This window comes from Arvicola amphibius, chromosome 3 (genome assembly GCF_903992535.2).
Source record: "Arvicola amphibius chromosome 3, mArvAmp1.2, whole genome shotgun sequence".
In the NCBI taxonomy this organism is placed as follows: Eukaryota; Metazoa; Chordata; class Mammalia; order Rodentia; family Cricetidae; genus Arvicola; species Arvicola amphibius.
In genome coordinates, this window is record NC_052049.1 from 29,855,813 (window position 1) to 29,876,128 (window position 20,316).

Consider the following 20,316-nt stretch of genomic DNA (forward strand, 5'->3'; position numbering starts at 1 on the left):
AGGTTTTAGTGCTAACAAAATCCTCGGCTGGATCCCAGGCTCTACCACTTAAAAGTAAATTGTTTTACAACTGAGTAAATTGTTTAATCCCTCTGGCCTTGGTCTTTTCCTTTTGTAGCATCTAAAGGAAAATGACTTTTGGGGTCATTCTGAGGACAAATAGAGCATTTCTAATATTTCTAGTTTTTGACGGTATTCAAAACAAAAGAGCAATTCCTGCTATTTGGAAGAAGTGGTTAATTTTCTGTTCATGAGATTTAAAAAAGACTTCAATGTGCCTAAATATGATGAGTTTCCTGAGCATCCATTTGCTCTTTCAACAATGAAAGAGCAGTAGCCACAAGCTTAGAAGTACCTGCCCTTATCTCCAAAGGAGAATTTCGCAGTTTCTCACTAGCAGGTGGCACAGGAAGGGTAATGCCAACCACCTGATGAGGAACATTTCAGTTAAGTTCTTCCTCCATTCTCACTTCCCTCGACCTCCCTGTGACAGGAGTCTCTGTGTCTCTGCAGTCACCCAAATTCTCGTGGGGAATTCTCACCCTCAGTTCCTCCTGGTGTGACTTTATTTGGAAACAGGGTCCTTGCAGATGTATGATGAGGTCGATGGGGTGTGCCCTGATCCAGAATGACTGGTGTCACTATAGGAAAAGGGAAGTTTGGACACAAAAGCTGACACATAGAAAGAACAGAAGACATAAAGACACACCGGGCTGGCTGTATACTTTCTTGTGGTGGGAATGACTTGGATGCATGGTGGTGAGTGAGCTGTAAGCTCTCTGAGCCACATCCTTCCAGTGCCTTGAATTTCAAATGCTGCACCAAGGCCAGCATTGTGGTGAAGCATTTCTTGGGCCAACCTTCCAGCGAACAACTTTCAGCCAAGTTCCCAGGAGCAAGCTTTCTCTGCAGCAGTATCCAAAGCACTGTAACAAACATGTCTTGACTGAAGATGTATCGCACCAGGAGAGGACCCCTGACCAGAATCTTCCATTGGAGGAGACTTCTAACCAACACCAGCAGAATGCCCACTGGATGGATTGACTGTTTCCAACCAATCCTGACCACTCACCCATTGCATATTCTAGAGGACACCACTGTTTTGTATGTATATATATATATATATATATATATATATATACAGAATAGATATATATATACACACACAGAATATATATATATACAGGTTATATATACAGAATCAGTCTGTAGCAATCTTCACCTGGAACACCCACCAGGCCCAGCTGATGGTGGTGGAGAAAGTAGGCACACAGTAATTACTACCGTGTAAAATCTAGCAGAATGTTAGACAGAAGCCCTCTGGGAATTTGGGGGTCTCTAAAGCTGTCTAGGAATTTGTTCTTACCCTGTTCAAAAACAACATGATGAGCCCAAGATCTTTGAATGCCTTCTGATTTGAATTTCTCTATTTTCCCTGTCTCTGACCTTCAGACCGATATTTAAAGATCTCCAGTGGTTTAGTCATTCCTGCCTAGATACTCTCCCCATCTTAATGTCAACTGATCTGTGACCATAGTTACTGCCACAAAATACCTTCATTGCAACACCCGGATAATCCTCAATATGCCATATGTGTCTACCAGGGTAAGAAATCTCGGGGTCATCTTAAGCTTTCTTCAGTTCAGCTGTCTTTCTACTTAAAAATCCACTTTAGATTTAAAGCTAGTAGTTTATAATTGGAGAAAAGCTAATTTTTTTCTCCCTCTGTCCAAGAGACATCCGGTAACCACTGGAGACATTTGGATGACACCTAGTTGGTAGGCACCAGAGATGCTGCTCAAATGGACGAACACACCCTCCCTATAGTGGATATGAACCCAGTTATCTACACTTGTAGAACAGCGAACAACTTCTCAGGTACAAACAGAAGTCTCTGCAGCCTTTTCGAGCAGCCTTGAGACTTCAAGTGAGTGACTCACCAAAACAAGAATAGAAGGGATTTATATAAGAGAACTTTCTGGATAAAGAATGATCCAGCCAAGTTGTCAGAATCGTCAGGATTGGGAAACCCTGTCTTAAAGCACAAAGACAATTATTATGCTATGAAATTATAGTATTCAATCTCATACATAGAAATAAATATGCAAGTGTAGCTGGCAGAATTTGGAAGGAGAGTAGGAAGAAAAGAGGAAGGGTCAGTGCACTAACGAATGGGAGGTAGATTGACAGTCAAAGGTTATAAATAACGGCAATAAAACCGTCATCAAGCCGGGCGGTGGTGGCGCACGCCTGTAGTCCCAGCACTCGGGAGGCAGAGGCAGGCGGATCTCTGCGAGTTCGAGGCCAGCCTGGTCTACAAGAGCTAGTTCCAGGACAGGCTCTAGAAACTACAGGGAAACCCTGTCTCGAAAAACAAAAAACAAAAAACAAACAAACAAAAAAACCGTCATCAACTAGGGTGAGGAGGGAGAAAGGAAGGGGCATAGAAGGCAGTAGATAACACTTAAAATCCACAAACAGATGACACTTTAAGTATTTCATTTGAAATTATGATACTAATCCCCTGAAAGCACTAAAACCTCAAAAAAAAAGCCTTAAAAACATTAATCAGGTCTTGGAATAAGAACAGCGTGCAAAATTAAACTCTTTTGTTTAAAAGAAAACAATGGAAAAATTTTTAATAAAATGTATAATTTTTAATAAAGTATAAGAAGAATACATTTTTAAAAAGGAAGGCTTATAGGTTAAACTGGGTGACTTATAGTAACTTGTGATATAGTAACAGTACTTACAATATTGTACACAGTATAAGAGTGATAATATCTCACTAAGCACATAGCAGTCTCTAAGAGACTTAGTGTTTCAGATACCAAATCTTAACTGCTCACATTACGGTAAAACCCGTCTCTTTCTGTCACAAATACTCGTGACAAATCAACTGAGACAGCAGACAGGCTTCGTTCGGCTCACAGTTTCAAAAGTTTCAGTCCACGATCAGTTGGGTCTCCGTGACCCCTGGGCCTGGGACAGACAGAATGTCATGGTGGAAAGACATGGCCAAAGAAGCTGCTTAGTTTCTGGTGCTCTGAAACCAAGACAGGACACACCCCAGCGACCTGAGTTTGCCCATTAGACTCCACATTCTGAATTCTCCACTGCTTCCCAGGAGCACCGAGTATGGAAGAACAGGCCTTCCTTCCATACACAAGCCTTCGAGGACACTTACCCAAGCCACAGCCATCAGCTTTTAAAATACATCACTCATACTGTCTTTTGTCGTGACCCCAAGTTGTATCAAATTATGGATGATAGTTACAAGTGGAAATAAAAGAATTATAATGATAATTATAACAATAAATATAACAATAATTATATGATTCAAATGATTAGTTGAAAGACTCAAAGATCAATGGTTTTCATTTTAACTTTCAACATGCCTATTGAGCCTCATTCTGATTTTGTGTTATTGTGTTTTATTACAATTGTAAATTTAGTGCTGCTTTCTTTGGCACTTAGACCCGCACTTTGATGATGCCGAATGACAGTGGCGTTATTCCTCAGGGTTGCCTGCCAAAGGCATGCCAGAGTTGGGCTATCAAAGAATGCTATACTTCCCGATAAAATCCGACGATAGATTCAAAAGACGGACCTGAAGAAAAAGATTTTGCAAGCCAAAGACTAATATTTTGTAGTTTCCTCCACTGTGGGAATACATCAAAGTGCATCAGATCAGGTCGAGGCCCATGTGGTCTAGGAAAGTGGCTTTTGCCAATAATCTTCACCCACAGTGCTGGTGGCAGAGGTTTTAATGCTATCAATGAGATGTGTCTCCTCATCTTTTTGGGAACAGCAGGGATAGATGTCCTCTCCCACCTCCATATGTCTCAGTCCACTGTTGGGGCTGTGGGGAAAACTAGTAAGAGTCCAGTCATCTGGACACAGCTTGTCTCTGCCTCTTACTATAAGATGCTGGGCAAGTCATTTGACCTCTCTGAGCCTCCACTTTTCTTACCCAAACAAAGCTTCAGGATTGTTGGTGAGCCTAAAGAAACTGCACACTTCATCGGTTTCTATGAGGGGCATTAGACAAAGGCTGACCTGTTAATATTTTAACTGACATCAGGTCTAGCACTTCTTCATTTGTACCTCTAAGTAATCCTAGTTATGTTACTGCCTGGGTCTGCCCAAGACACTGAGGACACCTAACAAACTGACTCTGTTCTAATGGTTGCCTTGGAAATGAGTTTTTACCAGGTCTTTACTTTAAATTTCGCAGTGTGAATCAGCTCACAACACATGGAGGAAGTGGGTTAGGAATTGTCTTTTTTTTTTAATTGGCTTCTAGAGCCACGTGGCTGGACATGCCTTTAATCTTACTGTTCTGGAAGCAGAAACAGGTGGATGACTGTAAATTCAAGACCAGCATGGTCTACTTGACTAGTTCCGGGTCAGCCAGTTTCTGTATGTATAATGCTGCTGCTACTCTGAGAACCACAACAGGGGAGAGAAGTTCTAGGCAGTGAGGCAGAGTTTCTTCTTCAGCTTTCGAGTTTACAACATGGTCGTAGCCATTCAAACCTCGAAGTGCCACTTGGCTGACTCTTTTCTACTTAGAAAACGATGCTGCAGAACCACAAAGGAAACAAGAAGGGTGCAGACCCATAGGGGGAGTTTGAGATGATCATGATGACCAATCACACGAACGTGGAATGTGCAGCAAATTCTGAGCTTTACTCTTTTAAAGAGTCCAGGCTATGGAAGAATAGAAGGAAGGGAGGAAAGAAAAAGCCTGAGGGACATTTTTATATTGAAAATACTAAAGCAACATAAAAACGAATGGCGATATGTGAACCTGGATGGGAAAAATTATATAAGGGAAGAAACGAGTATAGACTATACAAAATTTCTAACTTTCCAGGTATAAAATGGCTAGTGTGATTATTTAGGAAAATGTATTTATTCTTGGGTGATACCAAGTGATAATTCGAGAAAGAACTTGCAGCTGAAGCGTTGCTATGGTCTGAATGTGTTCTCCAGATATTTATGTATTGGAACTTGATCCTTAAATCTCTATGTAGTTGGCATTTGGAGATGGGCCTTTAAATTTAACCTTAGTTGAGGTTAAATGAGGTTGCCTGGGGGTAGTCTCCCTGATGTTGCTAGTGGCTTTAGAAGAAAAGGAAGAGGATCCAGTTAGCACACTGGGCAGTCTTGCCACATGTCACATTAAGGTTCATTGTAAAGGTCCTCCCAGATGCTGACCAGTTAGGGTCAAGTTCTCGGGCTTTCCCACCTCAGAAACCTGAGCCAAATAAACTTGTACTCTTTAGAAGTTACCTAATCAGAAATGCTTCAGTAACAGTAAGTGGGCTAGACAAAGGTCAGGCTTGCAACTTTTCAGATGGTTTAGTGAAAAACCTCTTACATGTATATACAGTGCACACAAACAAACAGAAGAGAGAGAAAATATTCACAGTGACTAATGTAGGTGGCAGGTATGTACATAATCCTTGTACCAATCCTCAGCTCCTCGGTAGGACCAGAGAACTTAGATTTAAAAGTTAGAAGAATTCTATCACTATTATCCCTTTAAATTTTGTGTATAAAGATGAATTTCATGTTTTCATTTAATTTTTCAGTTGAGTATATCATTGGTCACCTGTGCACATTTTTGTTTGATCTTTGCTTTTGGTGCCAAGGGTTGACCTTCCAAGCTGCACAAGTGCTTTACCATTAAACTTACATCCTTACCCACAACCATCCATTAGCAAAACAAAACACCATGGGGTGTCCGTAAGGAAGATTCAGGGGGCAAATTTATGACCAACTATGGACCAGTTCACTTGCGGCATTCTCCCTGTAGGGTCTTGTGTCCGTTCTAACCTGGAGCTTTGTGGCTCTGTGTTCCGTGCTTCCTCGGGGTGTGACTCTTTCTGTCGCTCTTACGGCAGGGGTTTCCTTTGCCTGTCTTCACCTGTGAGGCCCTCATCCAGTGCCTCAACGTATGATTGTGCGGGCTGACGCAAATCCTTCTGCGTTTAACATGGAGGCTGCCAAGAAAATGAGAAAAAAAAAATCTTCACGGAAATTACAAGTACAAGCCAGGGGTGGTGGCGCACGCCTTTAACCCCAGCACTCGGGAGGCAGAGGCAGGTGGATCTCTTGAGTTTGAGGCCAGCCTGGTCTATAGAGGGAGTTCCAGGATAGCCAGGACTACACAGAGAAACCCTGCCTCCAAAACAAACAAAAACGAAAGAATTACATCTGTATAAAGAACTGGTTACTTGCAGACAGCCCCCACTTTTGGACACTGCATTCTTAGGGACACCAAGTGGAGCACCAAGAGGATGTCTGCTGTCTTCAGTGTCAGTAGAGCGTTAAACTGAGGAGGAGGGAAAGGGGAGATTGGATGAAGAGGAGGAGAAGGAGAAGGGAGGAAAACATAGTAACAAACTCAGGGGAAACAATTCTCTTCCCGCTTCAAACTTCATCCAACAAAACCAATTCATCCCTCTGGCCCATCTCAGGCACATCCTTGTCTGGACCCCCTTGTCTGGACCCCTCGGCTGACGATCCTCTTTCTTCTGTTCATATGCCTCTTTGGGTACTTAATTTCCCATGTCTTTTGTCTGAGCACTTGTTTCACTTCTCCTACTGAAGAAACATTACATCTTGATGGAGGAAGAATTGAGACATAATTTTGAAAAGCCCCTATTACAATAGGAATGCAGTAACTCATTACAGACCTAAAGTCAAATTTGGCCAATAGAAAAATCTATTAAAATATTTTGGTGTCCAATAAGATTTAATATAATGTAGTTCTAATTACAATTCAGAATTTGTTTTTATTTTTAGGGGGTGGCCCTCACAATTTGGGGTAACTGGAAGAGTTTCTCTTACTAAAAATTGTGTGACTTTTAATTCTCCATTAGGTGCCAGGCAGATCTGGTGAACTGTGGCAAATCCTGCTGTATCTACATGTATAATATAGTTGTGTCCTGATAAACGAAAACCCTCAAGCTTGATAGTCACGGGGAGATGAAGGAAGGGGCGGGGAACAGGTTGCTATTTTTCTCAAGAGAAACCATTATCAGATAATGTGTGGAATCAACAGAGGAGACAACCGTAGAAATGCGTGGGTGGGCGTGGAAATGCGTGGGTGGGCTTTAGCGTAGGAAAGTCAGACTGTGGAGGAAAATCAGTCTGAAAGGAGCGGACATCCTAATAGAAGACTCTATATTCTCCAAGTGCCTCACATCGAGGGGACTTAGCAATCAGTGCTGATTGTCAGCGGCCAGTTAGTTGCTTTGCTCTTGTGGGAGAAAACTTCTAGCACGGCGGGGCTAGAAAAAGTAAAAACCTAGCTGCAGCTCCTTCCTACCCGCCCAAAGGAGAGAGACGAGCTCGCGTGGAGAAGCCATAGGAGGAGCCTAGAGGCGGAACAGTGTAGGAGCTAAAGGAACAGACAACAACCACCACGTGGAAGCCTGTTTCATGGCCGGCTCTGGGAGAGCTCAGTGTTGAATACAATCCTCTGGCGGTGTTTGGAATCCTCAGGAGTAGGACATGCTGAACCTCAGCTAGCTCCTAATTGCCCTTTCACTCGGGATGAGGAAACATTGAGAAAGGAAGTAGGTAGCATCCTCCACACTCCCTCAGTCACCCCAGTTTCATAATCCCTAATAGTACCACCAGCTCACCCCACTGTGAATTTCCAGATCAGAAACCAGGGAGGCTTCCTGATTCTTCACCCAGGAAGGGTACCCGTACATACAGTCCAATGGACAAGGGTGTGGTGGCATGTGCCTTCAATCCCAGCACTCTGTGAGTTCAAGGTTAGCCTGATTCACAGAGGTCCTGGACTGGACACCATGACTACATAAACAGACCCTGCCTCAAAAGAAAAAAAAAATACAGTGAGTGTGAGCTGTGGTCCTCTTCAGTGAGTGTGAGCTGTGGTCCTCCCCAGTGAGTGTGGGCTGTGGTCCTCTCCAGTGAGTGTGGGCTGTGGTCCTCCCCAGTGAGTGTGAGCTGTGGTCCTCTCCAGTGAGTGTGGGCTGTGGTCCTCTCCAGTGAGTGTGGGCTGTGGTCCTCCCCAGTGAGTGTGGGCTGTGGTCCTCTCCAGTGAGTGTGGGCTGTGGTCCTCCCCAGTGAGTGTGGGCTGTGGTCCTCCCCAGTGAGTGTGGGCTGTGGTCCTCTCCAGTGAGTGTGGGCTGTGGTCCTCTCCAGTGAGTGTGGGCTGTGGTCCTCCCCAGTGAGTGTGGGCTGTGGTCCTCCCCAGTGAGTGTGGGCTGTGGTCCTCTCCAGTGAGTGTGGGCTGTGGTCCTCTCCAGTGAGTGTGGGCTGTGGTCTCCTGTGGAGACTATGTCTGGGATTGCTCCCTGAAGTTTATTTCTCCCCCCCCCCTCACCTTCCTCGGAGCATCACTACAAAACTATTCCTGAGAAATTCTAACTTCCCGAATGGCTCCATGGGGTGGGGGTTGCAGGGTGGATGACAATAACAAACATATTTCTGTTTAAGAGATAATCTCCGTGAAGTACAAGGAACCTGCGCCTCTGCTAAAGATAACAGCTTTTCATTTGTTTCCGGAAGTTCCTTAGTGAAGTCTGGGTAGAGGGCTGGGAACAAGCAAACTGCTGTCTTGGGCATGGGGAAAGTACAATGATCATTTATTTATAGGGTCAGAAACAAAGGACTTATTCCCAGGCAGAAAATGGAGTGGAAGAGTCTACTGAGATCATTGATAATTTAATTTTTATGAATTAAATAATTAATTGTAGTTTATAGTATATGCTGTTTGGGTGTGACATTTGTAATACAAGCGATGCTTTCACATTTCTGGTCTCAAATCTCAAAGCCTTTTTATGCGGTCATGGTTAAGTGACTACATTTTGGACAAACTCAGGTATGCTTCTGTAGTAAAATCATTTGAAAATAAGACTTCTTAGGCTGAGTATTAGAAAACACAACAGAGAGGATCTGTAACCACTGAAATATAAAAAAAAAATCTAATTTTTTCCCAAACATTGACAGACTTTATTGTGAGGGAGATTCCCGCCTGGGACCCCACTCTCTTAAATAAAAAAGTAGATAGAAAAGAAGCAATTTAGAAACCTTTTTACAATATCTACATCCTGGGTCCCCAGGGCAGGAAAGAGCCGATGGCTGGGTGGGCTGGAGGCAGGGCTCTTGCCCGCTACATGCCCACGTCCACCATGAAGAGGAAGGTAGGAGTGAGACACTGAGAGACCAGGGAGCCACAGGCCAGGGTGCAATGGCAGCAGGCACATGAGGATCTGGGGCAGCAAAAGCAGTGCTTGGCACCACAGTTGCAGGGCAGCTTGTAGCTGGCATCCTCCATGGGAAACTCGTATTTATTTTGGAACCAAATCATAACTGCCCTGTATTTTTCAACATGCTTATCAGCACAGGGTTCAATTTATAAATTTGTATGTTTATAAATCAAATGTTTAAAAGCAGAGATTGGCTTTATAATTTCCTTTTCATTAACAATTAGTACTTTGTGGACTGGTACGATGAGTGGTTTAAAGCACTGGCTGCTCTTCCAGAGGTCCCTGAGTTCAATTCCCCCACAACCACATGATGGCTCACATCCGTTTATAATGGGTTCTGATGCCCTCTTCTGGCAGGCATGTGTACATACAGATAGAGCACTCATTAAAAAATACATTAATTTGAAAAGCAAAACAAAATAATCCATTTTTAAAACCTAAAGGTTAATTCTTCAATTACATTTTTCCTCCTCAAAGTGAGGATGTTATGGTTTGAACCTGAAATGTTCTCCATTAGCTAAAGTTTCAAACGCCTGCTCCCTGACTGTTTTCCTCTTTGGGGAAGCTGTGGAACTGGCCTTTGAAAGCCATGGCCCGGCTCCTGGTTCTGATCTCACTCTGCTTTCTCATCCACCGTGACATGCAGAGCCTCTGCCACACGCAACCTCCCACTAAGGACTCTGCCATGTCTTGACTACCACCATGGACTCGAACACTTAAAAGCCATCAGCCAAATAAATCTTTCCTCCACCACATTGTTTCTGTCAGGCATTTTGGTCAGAGAAGGACAAAAACAGCAAATAAGAAAGGGTTTACATCGCTTTTGTTCCTATGCCTTTAAGATCTCTGACATCTATCAATCCCCACCTAAATTGCAATCCCATCACTCATAGTGTTCTCAAGATGCTGTCTCTTAAATACCCGCAGGAACTTTGTCTGTTTTCCTAATTCTACATGAGACTTCCTTGTAAATGTTGTTATGCCTCCTGTAGGTTGAAATGACAGATATGCCTACGTCAGTGACGTGGAAGGACTTGAGAAGAACAGTTAGGAGTTTGGTGTTTCTCAGAGCAGCAAAGACAAGCTTGGTCAATCTAGTTCAGCAGACTAGGTGCTGAACTACACAAAAACAAGCATCCAGATGCTTCCAGGTGCTATCAACCATCTGTGTATTTTTGACTCTCCAATTATTACCAATGATATTTATTAAGATTAATTAAAATACTGCTATTTCAATCAAGTATACTTTATTAGTCTTAGAGGATGGATTTAGGGGAGGGTTGTGGTTTCAGAGGGCTCAGCCATGACTGATTGGCTCCAAGCATTTGTGGAAGAACACCATGACGGTGGGACTATGTGCTGGAAGGGGTTCTTCACATTGTGATAGACAGGAAGCAGGACATCCACCAGTGATGGGGAGGAAGGGGATGGGGACACAGTCGGACCCCTAGTGACCCAGTTCCTCCCACAAGGCCCTATCTGCAGCAGGCCCCACCTTCTAGAGTTTACTGAACCTCCCAGGATAGTGCCACCAGCTGCAGAGCCGTCACTCAGCAGTAAGTCTGTAGGGGACATATTCAAGCCCTCGCTCAGAGATCTCCCAAAGGTTAGGGATTTAAGTGCCCCTTAGAAGAAGGCACCTTATGGTATGCGCCCTGAATGGCACAGATTACACTGGTTCCCAATGATCAAATCATCCAAGCTGATGGAGCCAGGGCAGTGCAAACAGAGGTGACGCGGAGAGAGTTCTCTACCCTCTGTTTTCCTTGGTAGTCACCCAAGATTACTTAATCTTGGGCAAATGATTGTTTGCTCCTCAGCATCTGACCCCAAGTATAGCTTTAAAACTTCATTAGTCTTTGACTCTTTTGAAAATCTTATAAAACTCATGGACCAGACCTTCTGCTTGGGAGCTGCTTACCGGTTCACACGTAAAAATGTCAAGGACAGCCGGGTGGTGGTGGTGCACACACCTTTTATCTCAGCACTTGGGAGGCAGAGGCAGGTGATCTCTGTGAGTTCGAGGCCAGTCTTGTCTACAAGAGCTAGTTCCAGGACAGGCTCTAAAACTACAGCAAAACCCTGTCTCGAAAAAACAAACAAATGTCAAGGACTTCACAGTCCCCTAATCTGAAGATTGTCTGTCAATGGTTTATGAACTCTTTCTATGCCATTTTTAGAATTCTTGTCTTAGATCAGGGTTTCTCAACTTCCATGATGTGTAGATTTCTCTGAAAAGATGCAAGAGAAATCCTCAACCTTCATTTTCTCAATTCTAATAATAAAATAGCAATAACTGGGCTTATGATACAAGCTAAGCAATATATTTCCCCCTTTTCTTAAGATGTGTGTGTTTGTGATGTGTGTATATATGTAATCCTAAAAATGTTTCAAACTACCAGACTAAGGAAAATCATAGGATGACCTATAAAACCCAGCTGCATAAAAAGTTCCTTAAAGACTCCAGAAGGGCAGAGACCACTGGATCTCTGTTGTATCCTCTGTCCATGGAACAGTTCTCAGTACATAATCACTGACTAATACTTTAATAGAACAAAAGTGTCTCAGGAGCTTGGGCATAGGCAATGATGTTATTCTATAGTCCAAAGGAAATAATGCCAAATGTCTCACTACCATCACCCAGATGTGTAAGTAGTGTTAAGCCCAGCATGCCAGGGAGATAAGGGGGAAACATTGTTTTTGTTGAGATAGGCTACCACCATGTGACCTAGACTGACCTTGAACTGGTGACCCCTTTGCCTCAGCCTCCTGACCTCTAAGATTACAGGCTATACATTCCACTGTTCCTTTTGAATGACCTTGGAAGAAATAGTGTTCTTAAGCAAGAGAGCTGTGTGAGAATCCCGCGTCTACCATTTGCCAGCAATACTACAGCAGGTGAACTCTGTAACCTTGTCCACTGGTTTCTCCCGCGTGACAGGGAAATAAATTATGCCTTCCCCTCAGACTGCTGTTGTCGACCTACAGTACTGACTCTGAGGTGTAGTGGAAGGGGTGGGAGGGCCAAGGGGTTGCACATGAACCAACACTCCAGAATCAAAAGCAGACAAGGGCATTTGCAAGTGGATTGCTTGCAGTACTGTGACAAGTGCAGACATCGCCACTTTGTCTTTTAGATTATAATTCCTGTTGAACTCAGAGAGTAAAAGTGTCAGCAGCCGTCTCCTGCCTGGGGAGAGTTACAGTTTAAAGCGGTGACAAGCTGCAGACATGGCTCAGAGGTTAAGAGCACAGGTCCTGAGTTCAACTGCCCCGACTACATGGTGGCTCACAACCATCTGTAGTGAGATCTGGCGTCCTCTTCTGGCCTGCAGGCATACATGCAGGCAGAACACTATATACAAAATCAATAAGTAAATAAATCTTTTCTTTTAGAAAAAGCATATCTAAAGCCTTGACAAAGGACATTGTCATCGCTGACTGCTATTTTGTTCTTTTTGTTCGATTCTCCCTTGTTTTGCTTAGTAAAGCCACTCATGATTTTTTGGCGACTGAGGACATTTAACCCCAACACAGCATTATTGGGAGGCTGAAGGTCGAGCCCAGGACTCGGGTCATACAGAGGGATTGTGTGTTTACTCCAGGTAGCCTGGCGCCCAAAAGACAGGAGAGTTACTCTCCCTACCCCCGTTTGAGTGCTGTGTTGGTTGTGCGGCAGGTAAAGTATTGGCCCCTGTTCACCAAGGGGATCATCATCAGCCTTCAGTTTGGCACATCCTCGCTGAACAACACTCACATGACAGCAGCCAAGTCACAGTCCCCGTCGGCTCTCTGGATGCTGCAGGCGTTCACTCTCTCCAGAAGCCTTCTGGAGACATGGTGGGAAACCTCGGTGCAGCAGCTGGAAGCGATGGGGAGGATGGCTACAAGAAAGCGGAGGACGCGACATTAGTCTGCAGAACACCGACTTTCCCTCATCCTAAAGATCCCAGAGAAACGCTGTAAGCCTACTCAAGCAAGTGCTTCTTGGTGGCTTCAGGAACGCAAAGACAGCACGTGTCTTGACCTTCTAGAACTTAAGCCGTATTACGAGGAAGAACATGTAAATCTAGGCAAAGGGATAAAAGAGGTGAAAGATACGAAAAGCTGCAGCCAGCGACGATGACAGGGGACAAGGGCTGCAGATGGAGGATGGAGAGGGTGGAGTTAGTGATGGCCCTGTGCAGTTAGTTCATTTTGAAAACGAGAGGCCTCATGGGCCTCAGGTGAAGGCTTGAAGTTTGCTGGTAGAAAGACTTGGCTCGCCTACCGAGTGTGAGGTCGCCGATGTATTCCCCAGCACCACCACCATCAGCAAGAGCATGGTGGTACACACCTGTAACCCTAGCACTCAGGAACAAGAGGTAAGAGGACTATCCTAGTTTGGGGTCAGCATGGGCTACATGGTGATATTCTGCCTAAAAATCAGAACAAAATAAAAACAAATTTTTTTTAAAAAAAAATGGAGACAAAAGCACCTGGCACAGTTAGGGTGTGTTTTCTGAACTGAGTAAGCCAGGAAGGCCAGTGCTGGCAGGTACAACTCAGGAGCTGATGAACTGACGTCACCAGATCCTCAGATGACGGTCTGAGGAGGCTTAGCTTTTGTGGAGAGGGGATCACTGTTCGATAAAGATAGAAGAAAACCCATCTTGTAGTGATAATGAAGAGGATGAAGTGGCGGGGGATAACTGGAGCGGTCGGTGACATTGAAGTGAGCTTACGCTGTCAAGAGATGAGGTATCAAAGACAGCACAAATACAAAAACGCAGTCCTCATGTTAAAATAGCTGCAAACTCCTCCACGCCACACGCAGTATTCCCCACGCTTTCTGTTTCACCAGCTGAATGGCGGACACAAGATTCATACTGAGCAGCGATGCAGGTGGCAGCGTCACAAGAGAAGCGAGCTTCCGAAGGAATCAACAACTGGATGGAACATGTAGACCCCTAAGCCGTGGAATTAACTGCCTTTGGGCTAAGGGAAGAGCTGTGTGTCCATGTCTAACCCACGGAAGTGCAGGTCTATCCGCAGCTTTGGGGGAAGGAAAGCGACTGACTATGAAATTCAAAACATGTGACTACTTTTCTAGGCATCAAAACTTTGCCACCATTGATTGGTTTACCCACTTGCTCATTAGATCATCAAATAAAATACTTTTGTTTTTAGCAGTTAGATGGTTTCCAACGTAATTTTATTTAACGGGAGATGCAAAAATAAGTGAAGTAGTGTGTCCCACTCAAGACCTGTGGTGATAGCTATTTGGAACTAAATGCATCGGACACAATCCCACTGGCCTGGGTAAATATGCTTCTCGGAGTTGGTTCTGGGGATCAAACTCAGGTTGCCAGTCTTGGGGGCAAGCAACTGAGCCATCTTGCTGGCCCTATTTCTGGAATTCTGTCCTTCAAAGAATTATACAAGTTCTAAGGGCAGGTGCATAGTCATTCGCTATGACAAAACTTTTGAGTTCATCTAAAATAGGCTAAAATAAATATTTCAATTAGGAAATAATGCATACTCACAAAAGAATAATTTATTGGGAATATATATGTATACATATCATATATGCAATACTATCAGAATACTTTAAACATATAAATCAAATAGTGACAGCCAGAAGAGAGAAACAAATAGCCAGACACTAGTGTCAGAAGATTTCAGGACTCTACTATCATGAGTGGACAGATCGTCGATATATGAGGTCTGTCAGGAAACACTAGATCATATGTACACAACAGGTACACACACAACATTCTCTTCAACCACAGCAGAGTGCATATTCTCTTTGCACGCAGTAGTCTCCAAAATAGTTTACATGCTAGGTAACAGAAAAAAATCTTATATTTAGGGAGATTGAAATCATTTCAATAACCTTTTAGGTATGACCACAATGAAAAAAGAAAACTAATAAATACAAGAAAATTTAACAACACACACTTGAACAACTTTTGAGCTAAGGAAGCGATCATAATGGAAACTAGAAAGCATCTTGAGATAAACAAAATAAACCACAACACACCTTAACTTGTGGGATATCACCGAACAGCACTGAGAGGAAAGTTTGTTTCAATGAGCAGCTACAGTAAAAAAGAAAGACCTCCAAGAACTTACCCATAATGTCCACCAGTATCTAAATAAACAGTGCCACATCTGAGTGAAATAAAAGATGTGTTATAGACATGGATATGCTCAGGTATAAATGCCCATAACTTACAGAAAAGTCCAAGAAAGCCCATTAACATCCTGTCATTTGAGGGGAGGGGTTCACAAGGTCCCACCTTCCCAGAGGACCATAGGCAGTTAATGGTTGCTGGGGGGAGGAGAGACACTTTCTTCAGTGGGGTAGCCACTGGTAAGTGGGGTAGCCAGTGGGTGGGTAAGCTGCCCATTGTCCTATAAACAACAACCCTAACGAAGTTCATTGAGTCATAACCAAGGACAGCAGCCACAAAAAGACAAGAAAATAGAAGGGTGAGGATGAGGATTAGCAGAAGTGCAAGGGGATAGGGTGAATATGATCAAAATATGGGGATGTTATGATGAATCACCTCACTGCATAATTAGTATATGCAAATATGAAGATGTCATGATGAAAGACATCACTGTACAATTAATATATGCAAATGCAAATTTGGGGGGAAAGAATAAGTGAACTTCATTTTAATGTATTTTTGTATCCTCAGAAAAATAGGACACACATAGACTCCCCAAATATATGTTAATTATGTATCTATGTAAGGCTATTCATGAAAAGTCCTCAATAACTTCTAAACTATGCATTCTGGTTGATAACTGTATTTGAAATACAACTATGCAAGAGATAGAAAAGCATTCGTTCTTCTGCTCAACTCCATTTTTCAAGAGAGGAAAATGAACATTTCCCCTAGTAAACCATCATGCCGCAAGGATCTTCCTTTTTCCCAGCAGTCTAGTCTAGTAAAAGGCTCTCATTTAGTCATGTATATACACATTTAGTCATGTGCACAGAGTCAACTAGATGATCTAGAAGTAGAAAAATATAACTTGTCCGGAAAATATTTTTTGAGTGGCCACTGTGTGATAGACTTTCAATTTGGAATATCTAAATAAACAAGACAAAGTACCTGACCTTACAATGCCTAATAGTCCAACGGGAGGCTGGAAGAAGAACGAGTTACTATAACCCACGAAAATAAGCACTGGACAGGGGTGTAGCTCATTGGGTTGGCAGAGGGTTTGCCTAAGTGGGTAGCAGACACTGGGCTCCATCCCTAGTAAAAAAAGAACAAAATAAGTGCTCGGTGAGATATGTTCAAAATGCTATGGTATCATATGTGGATGAATCCGCCCACCAAAGTCCACGTATTGCAGGGCTCCGTTTATGTGGAATGCCCGGAACAGGCAAACTACAGAGATGAAAAGTGCATCAGTGGTTGTCAGAGGCTGGGAAGAGGGAATGGAGCAATCGGTAGCAGGAACGGGATTTTCTTTTGGTGCGATTAAAAAAAATATGCTATAATTAGAGTGACAAAGGTTTCATAAATGTGATTATATTAAAAATTATTGAGTTACATTTTAAATGATTAACTTTGGTGTGAAAACACTAGTTGTAGTTATGTGTATTAATATGTTGATTCCCTAAAATCGTCTGTTCTTTTAGCTGCTTACTCTTTAAGTCAGACTCTTAATATCCCAAACAAATAACAGTATTGAGTTTATCCATGTATCCAACAACACATTTATCGACCTCACTGTGTGTGTGTGCTATGGTTTGACTATGGAATATTTCTCACACATTCATATATTGAACAGTTGGTCCCCAGATGATGGTACTATCTTGGGAGGTGATGAAAATTTTAGGAACTGGGACTTAACTGGAGGAAGTGAGTTACTAGGGCATCCCATCCTCTCTCCTTCCTTCTGCCAAAAGCTGAAGCCATGTTCTGTCTGCCTTATCACAGGCCTATGATAACAGAGTCAAGAACCAGAGACGGAAACTTCAGGAACTGTTACATCCCGCTCGTCTCATACAACAGCAGAGTATCTAATTTCTCCTTTTGGGCTGTGTTTCTCGAGTTGTCACACAAGCAGGAAAAATAATCTGATTACATTGTGTATAAAGCTCTCCGAGTGGAACCGTGAGGGGCAGCTAGTTTCAGGACACTGCAGTCAGTGGTATTCCAAGCCAACTCCAAATCGTGAAATGTACCTTCTAGAACTATGGTGGGAATAAGAAGTCGCAAGGAAACCTGCAGATTGAGGGATATGAGTTACCCAAGCGCTGATATCAACTCAAGGCCTAGCTTTAAGTCAGGACATCCAGGACCTATAGGTGTTCCGTAAAACTGAGATGCACTTCTCATGTAAAAATGTAGGACTAGTTCAGCTGGGGATTACTTGATCTGTGAGATCAACTAATAAAAAGGCCATAATAGCCTAATCATTTAGCGTATGTTGGTAGTTAGGACCAGCGATGCCTTGACATGATCCAAAATATAAAAGACGGGAAATAACTTTGGTGAAGGATGTGAACGAGGTAGATTGAAAGAAGGGCAGTGCTAAGTCTGTTGGATGACACTGCCCCCTAGAGGCTCTCTGAAGCAAAGACCTGTCAGCACGTCTCTTTTATAAAACACTCCACTACTTGGATTTCAGTCACGACTCCAGAATTTTATGTAAGAGGGATTTAGAGGTACCAAGCAGTTTGAAGAAGAGAATTACACTTGAAACTGCTAGTGGAGAACATGGAGGAAAAACATCAAGACCCAGGCATAGACAACGAGTTTCTGAATATTGCTCCTAGGTCAAGGAACAACAGCAAGGATTGACAGATTGGATCACACCAAATTCATAAGCTTCTCCACAGAAGAAAACAATGAAGAGACAGGCGTCAGAATTGGAACAGGTCTTTAGAATCAGAATGTATACAGAACCGAAAGAAACCAGGCTCTGCAAAAGAATAAATAACCCTATCAACAAATGGGCAAATGAACTCATATTAGACACTTTCCAAATGAAACAATAAAACTAATTCATAAACATATGGAAACAATTTCAGCGTCTTTAGCTACTGGGGAAATACAAATTAAGAGTACAATGAGCTTACTTTTCATGGCAGTCAAAGTGATAGTCATCAAAAACAAAAACTGCAACCAAGCCAAAGCAAAGTGAAACGCAGTGAATACCAGTAAAGATACAAAGAAAGAAACCTGATACATTGCTGAAATTGCAAATTAGCACAGCAACAGTAAAAAAAAAAAAATCAGCATGGAGGTTTCTCAAAAATTAAAAATGGAACCACTGTGTGATGCCCAAAGAAACTGAAGTCAGTATACCACAGAAATACTCAAACACCCGTGTTTCTTATGGAACTATTTACAATACCAAAGTTACTGATCAGCTAAGATACTCCCAATGATGAAAGAGCGTGTCTCCTACAGGCTCAGGAATTTGGACACTTGGTACCCAGTGGGTGGCGCTGTTTGGGAGAGGTTGTAGAGTCTTTAGGAGGTGGAGCTTTGCTAGCGGAGGAGGTATCCCTGAGGGCACAGTTTGAGAGAGTTGCCTCTGTTTTCAGTAGGCAGTGAAAGATGTGATCTCTCAGCTTCCTGCTCTGATTGCCCGCTGCCATGATTTCCTTGCCATTACGGACTCCCTCAATGGGAGTGTTAATGAACTCTTTCTTCTATAAGTTGGTCTGAGTCAGCAACAAACGGTAACTAATACAGTGCACATCAGTGGATAAAGGAGGAAAATGATAGGAACGGAAAAGGGGCTTGCCAAGATTGCTCAGCGGGTAAAGGGACTGACCAGCCTGACGGCCTGAGCCTGGTCTCTGGGAACCACATTGTACAAGGAGAGAGCTAACTCCTGAAGGTTGTTCTCTGACCCCTACATGCATGTCCCATGGCACATGTGCACCCTTCCATCCCCCCGTACAAAGAGATAAATGTGATAACATTTGTTTAAAAAAGGTAAAAGGGGTCTCTAGGAATGTGGAAGGGGGAGCGAGGAGGAGAAAGTAGAAAATGGTAATAGAGGGGTTGAATTGATGAAGTACATTAAATACATGTATGCAAATGTAATGAAACGCTAATAAAAGGTGGAATTACAAGTCAATCATTCTTCAACTACATTTTTTAAAACTTAAATTGTTACTTTGTGGAGGAAGCTGATACTAGATAGAGGAGATTAAATCTTCCCCTAAAGATTGCCCAAATGCCGTTAGTGCAAGAGGCCAGGAATATCACGGGACATAACCTTTCTTTCCATCATAGATTACACAAACACAGATCTGTCTGATGGAGGTAGCATTCCTCCGAAGAGAACTAGATGACAAATGGAAATTCTAGAGAAGTCTGGCTGGATGGGCTTGGAAAGCAGTCCGCACCTATGAACGAAATCCTACTGAAGTGTAAATTAGCCAGAGGCAGTGAACAGCCAGCCGGCTCCAGCTTCACCCACAACCGGTCCCACAGGTGCCAGGTTGCTTTGGGAAGGACATGGCAAAACAGATCCACATTAGAATGTCCTTTCAAAAGTGATTGGTGAGACGGATGAGTGCCGTTTCCTGCTGACAAGAGAAGCAGACACTAAGGTCAGTCCTGGAAGAGGGAGAAATCAGTGGCTGCTAAGTGACTCACTTACCAGCCAAGCCGAGCGTCTGGCATGGGTAGAAATCAAACAGGGACTACTTCTGAAGCAAATGTCACCAGAAGCTTCTTACACGGAGGAAAAACGGCAGGCTACTCCGTTCGTGGACAGAGAAGTCTGGGGTGAATGTTAGGACAGAATACCAGCAGGCTACCCTGAAGGCAGGGCAGCTCATGATGTGGATGGATGACCCTTTGGTCCTCTTTTAGGCTTTCCCTACCTTGATGTTATCACATGTAAAAAAAAATGAAGAGGGCTAAACACACACACTCATATAGCCGCCAATCAAAGTTTATCAATTACAGCCCATTTCCATGTCCACGCTCGGTCTTGTTTCGGAGCAGTCTGCTTCCATTATTTCCTTATAGGAAGCAAGACTGCAATGAATGCCCGCCTGAGCGCAAAAGGGCACTGACTAGTCACC

General features: G+C 43.3%; 1 protein-coding gene across 1 annotated transcript in view; it reads right to left on the bottom strand.

Moving 5' to 3' along the window:
* Positions 1 to 3,416: 3,416 nt before the first annotated feature.
* The window catches only part of Ccl28 (C-C motif chemokine ligand 28), a 28,339-nt gene continuing 11,439 nt past the window's right edge, over positions 3,417 to 20,316 (bottom strand). Inside the window, exons 2-4 of the mRNA XM_038323218.1 lie at positions 13,015 to 13,141; positions 5,845 to 6,011; positions 3,417 to 3,862 (exon numbers count right to left, since the gene is read on the bottom strand). Coding sequence (XP_038179146.1) covers positions 3,846 to 3,862; positions 5,845 to 6,011; positions 13,015 to 13,141 — 311 coding nt within the window. The 3' untranslated portion in view covers positions 3,417 to 3,845. The remainder of the gene's footprint in view (positions 3,863 to 5,844; positions 6,012 to 13,014; positions 13,142 to 20,316) is intronic.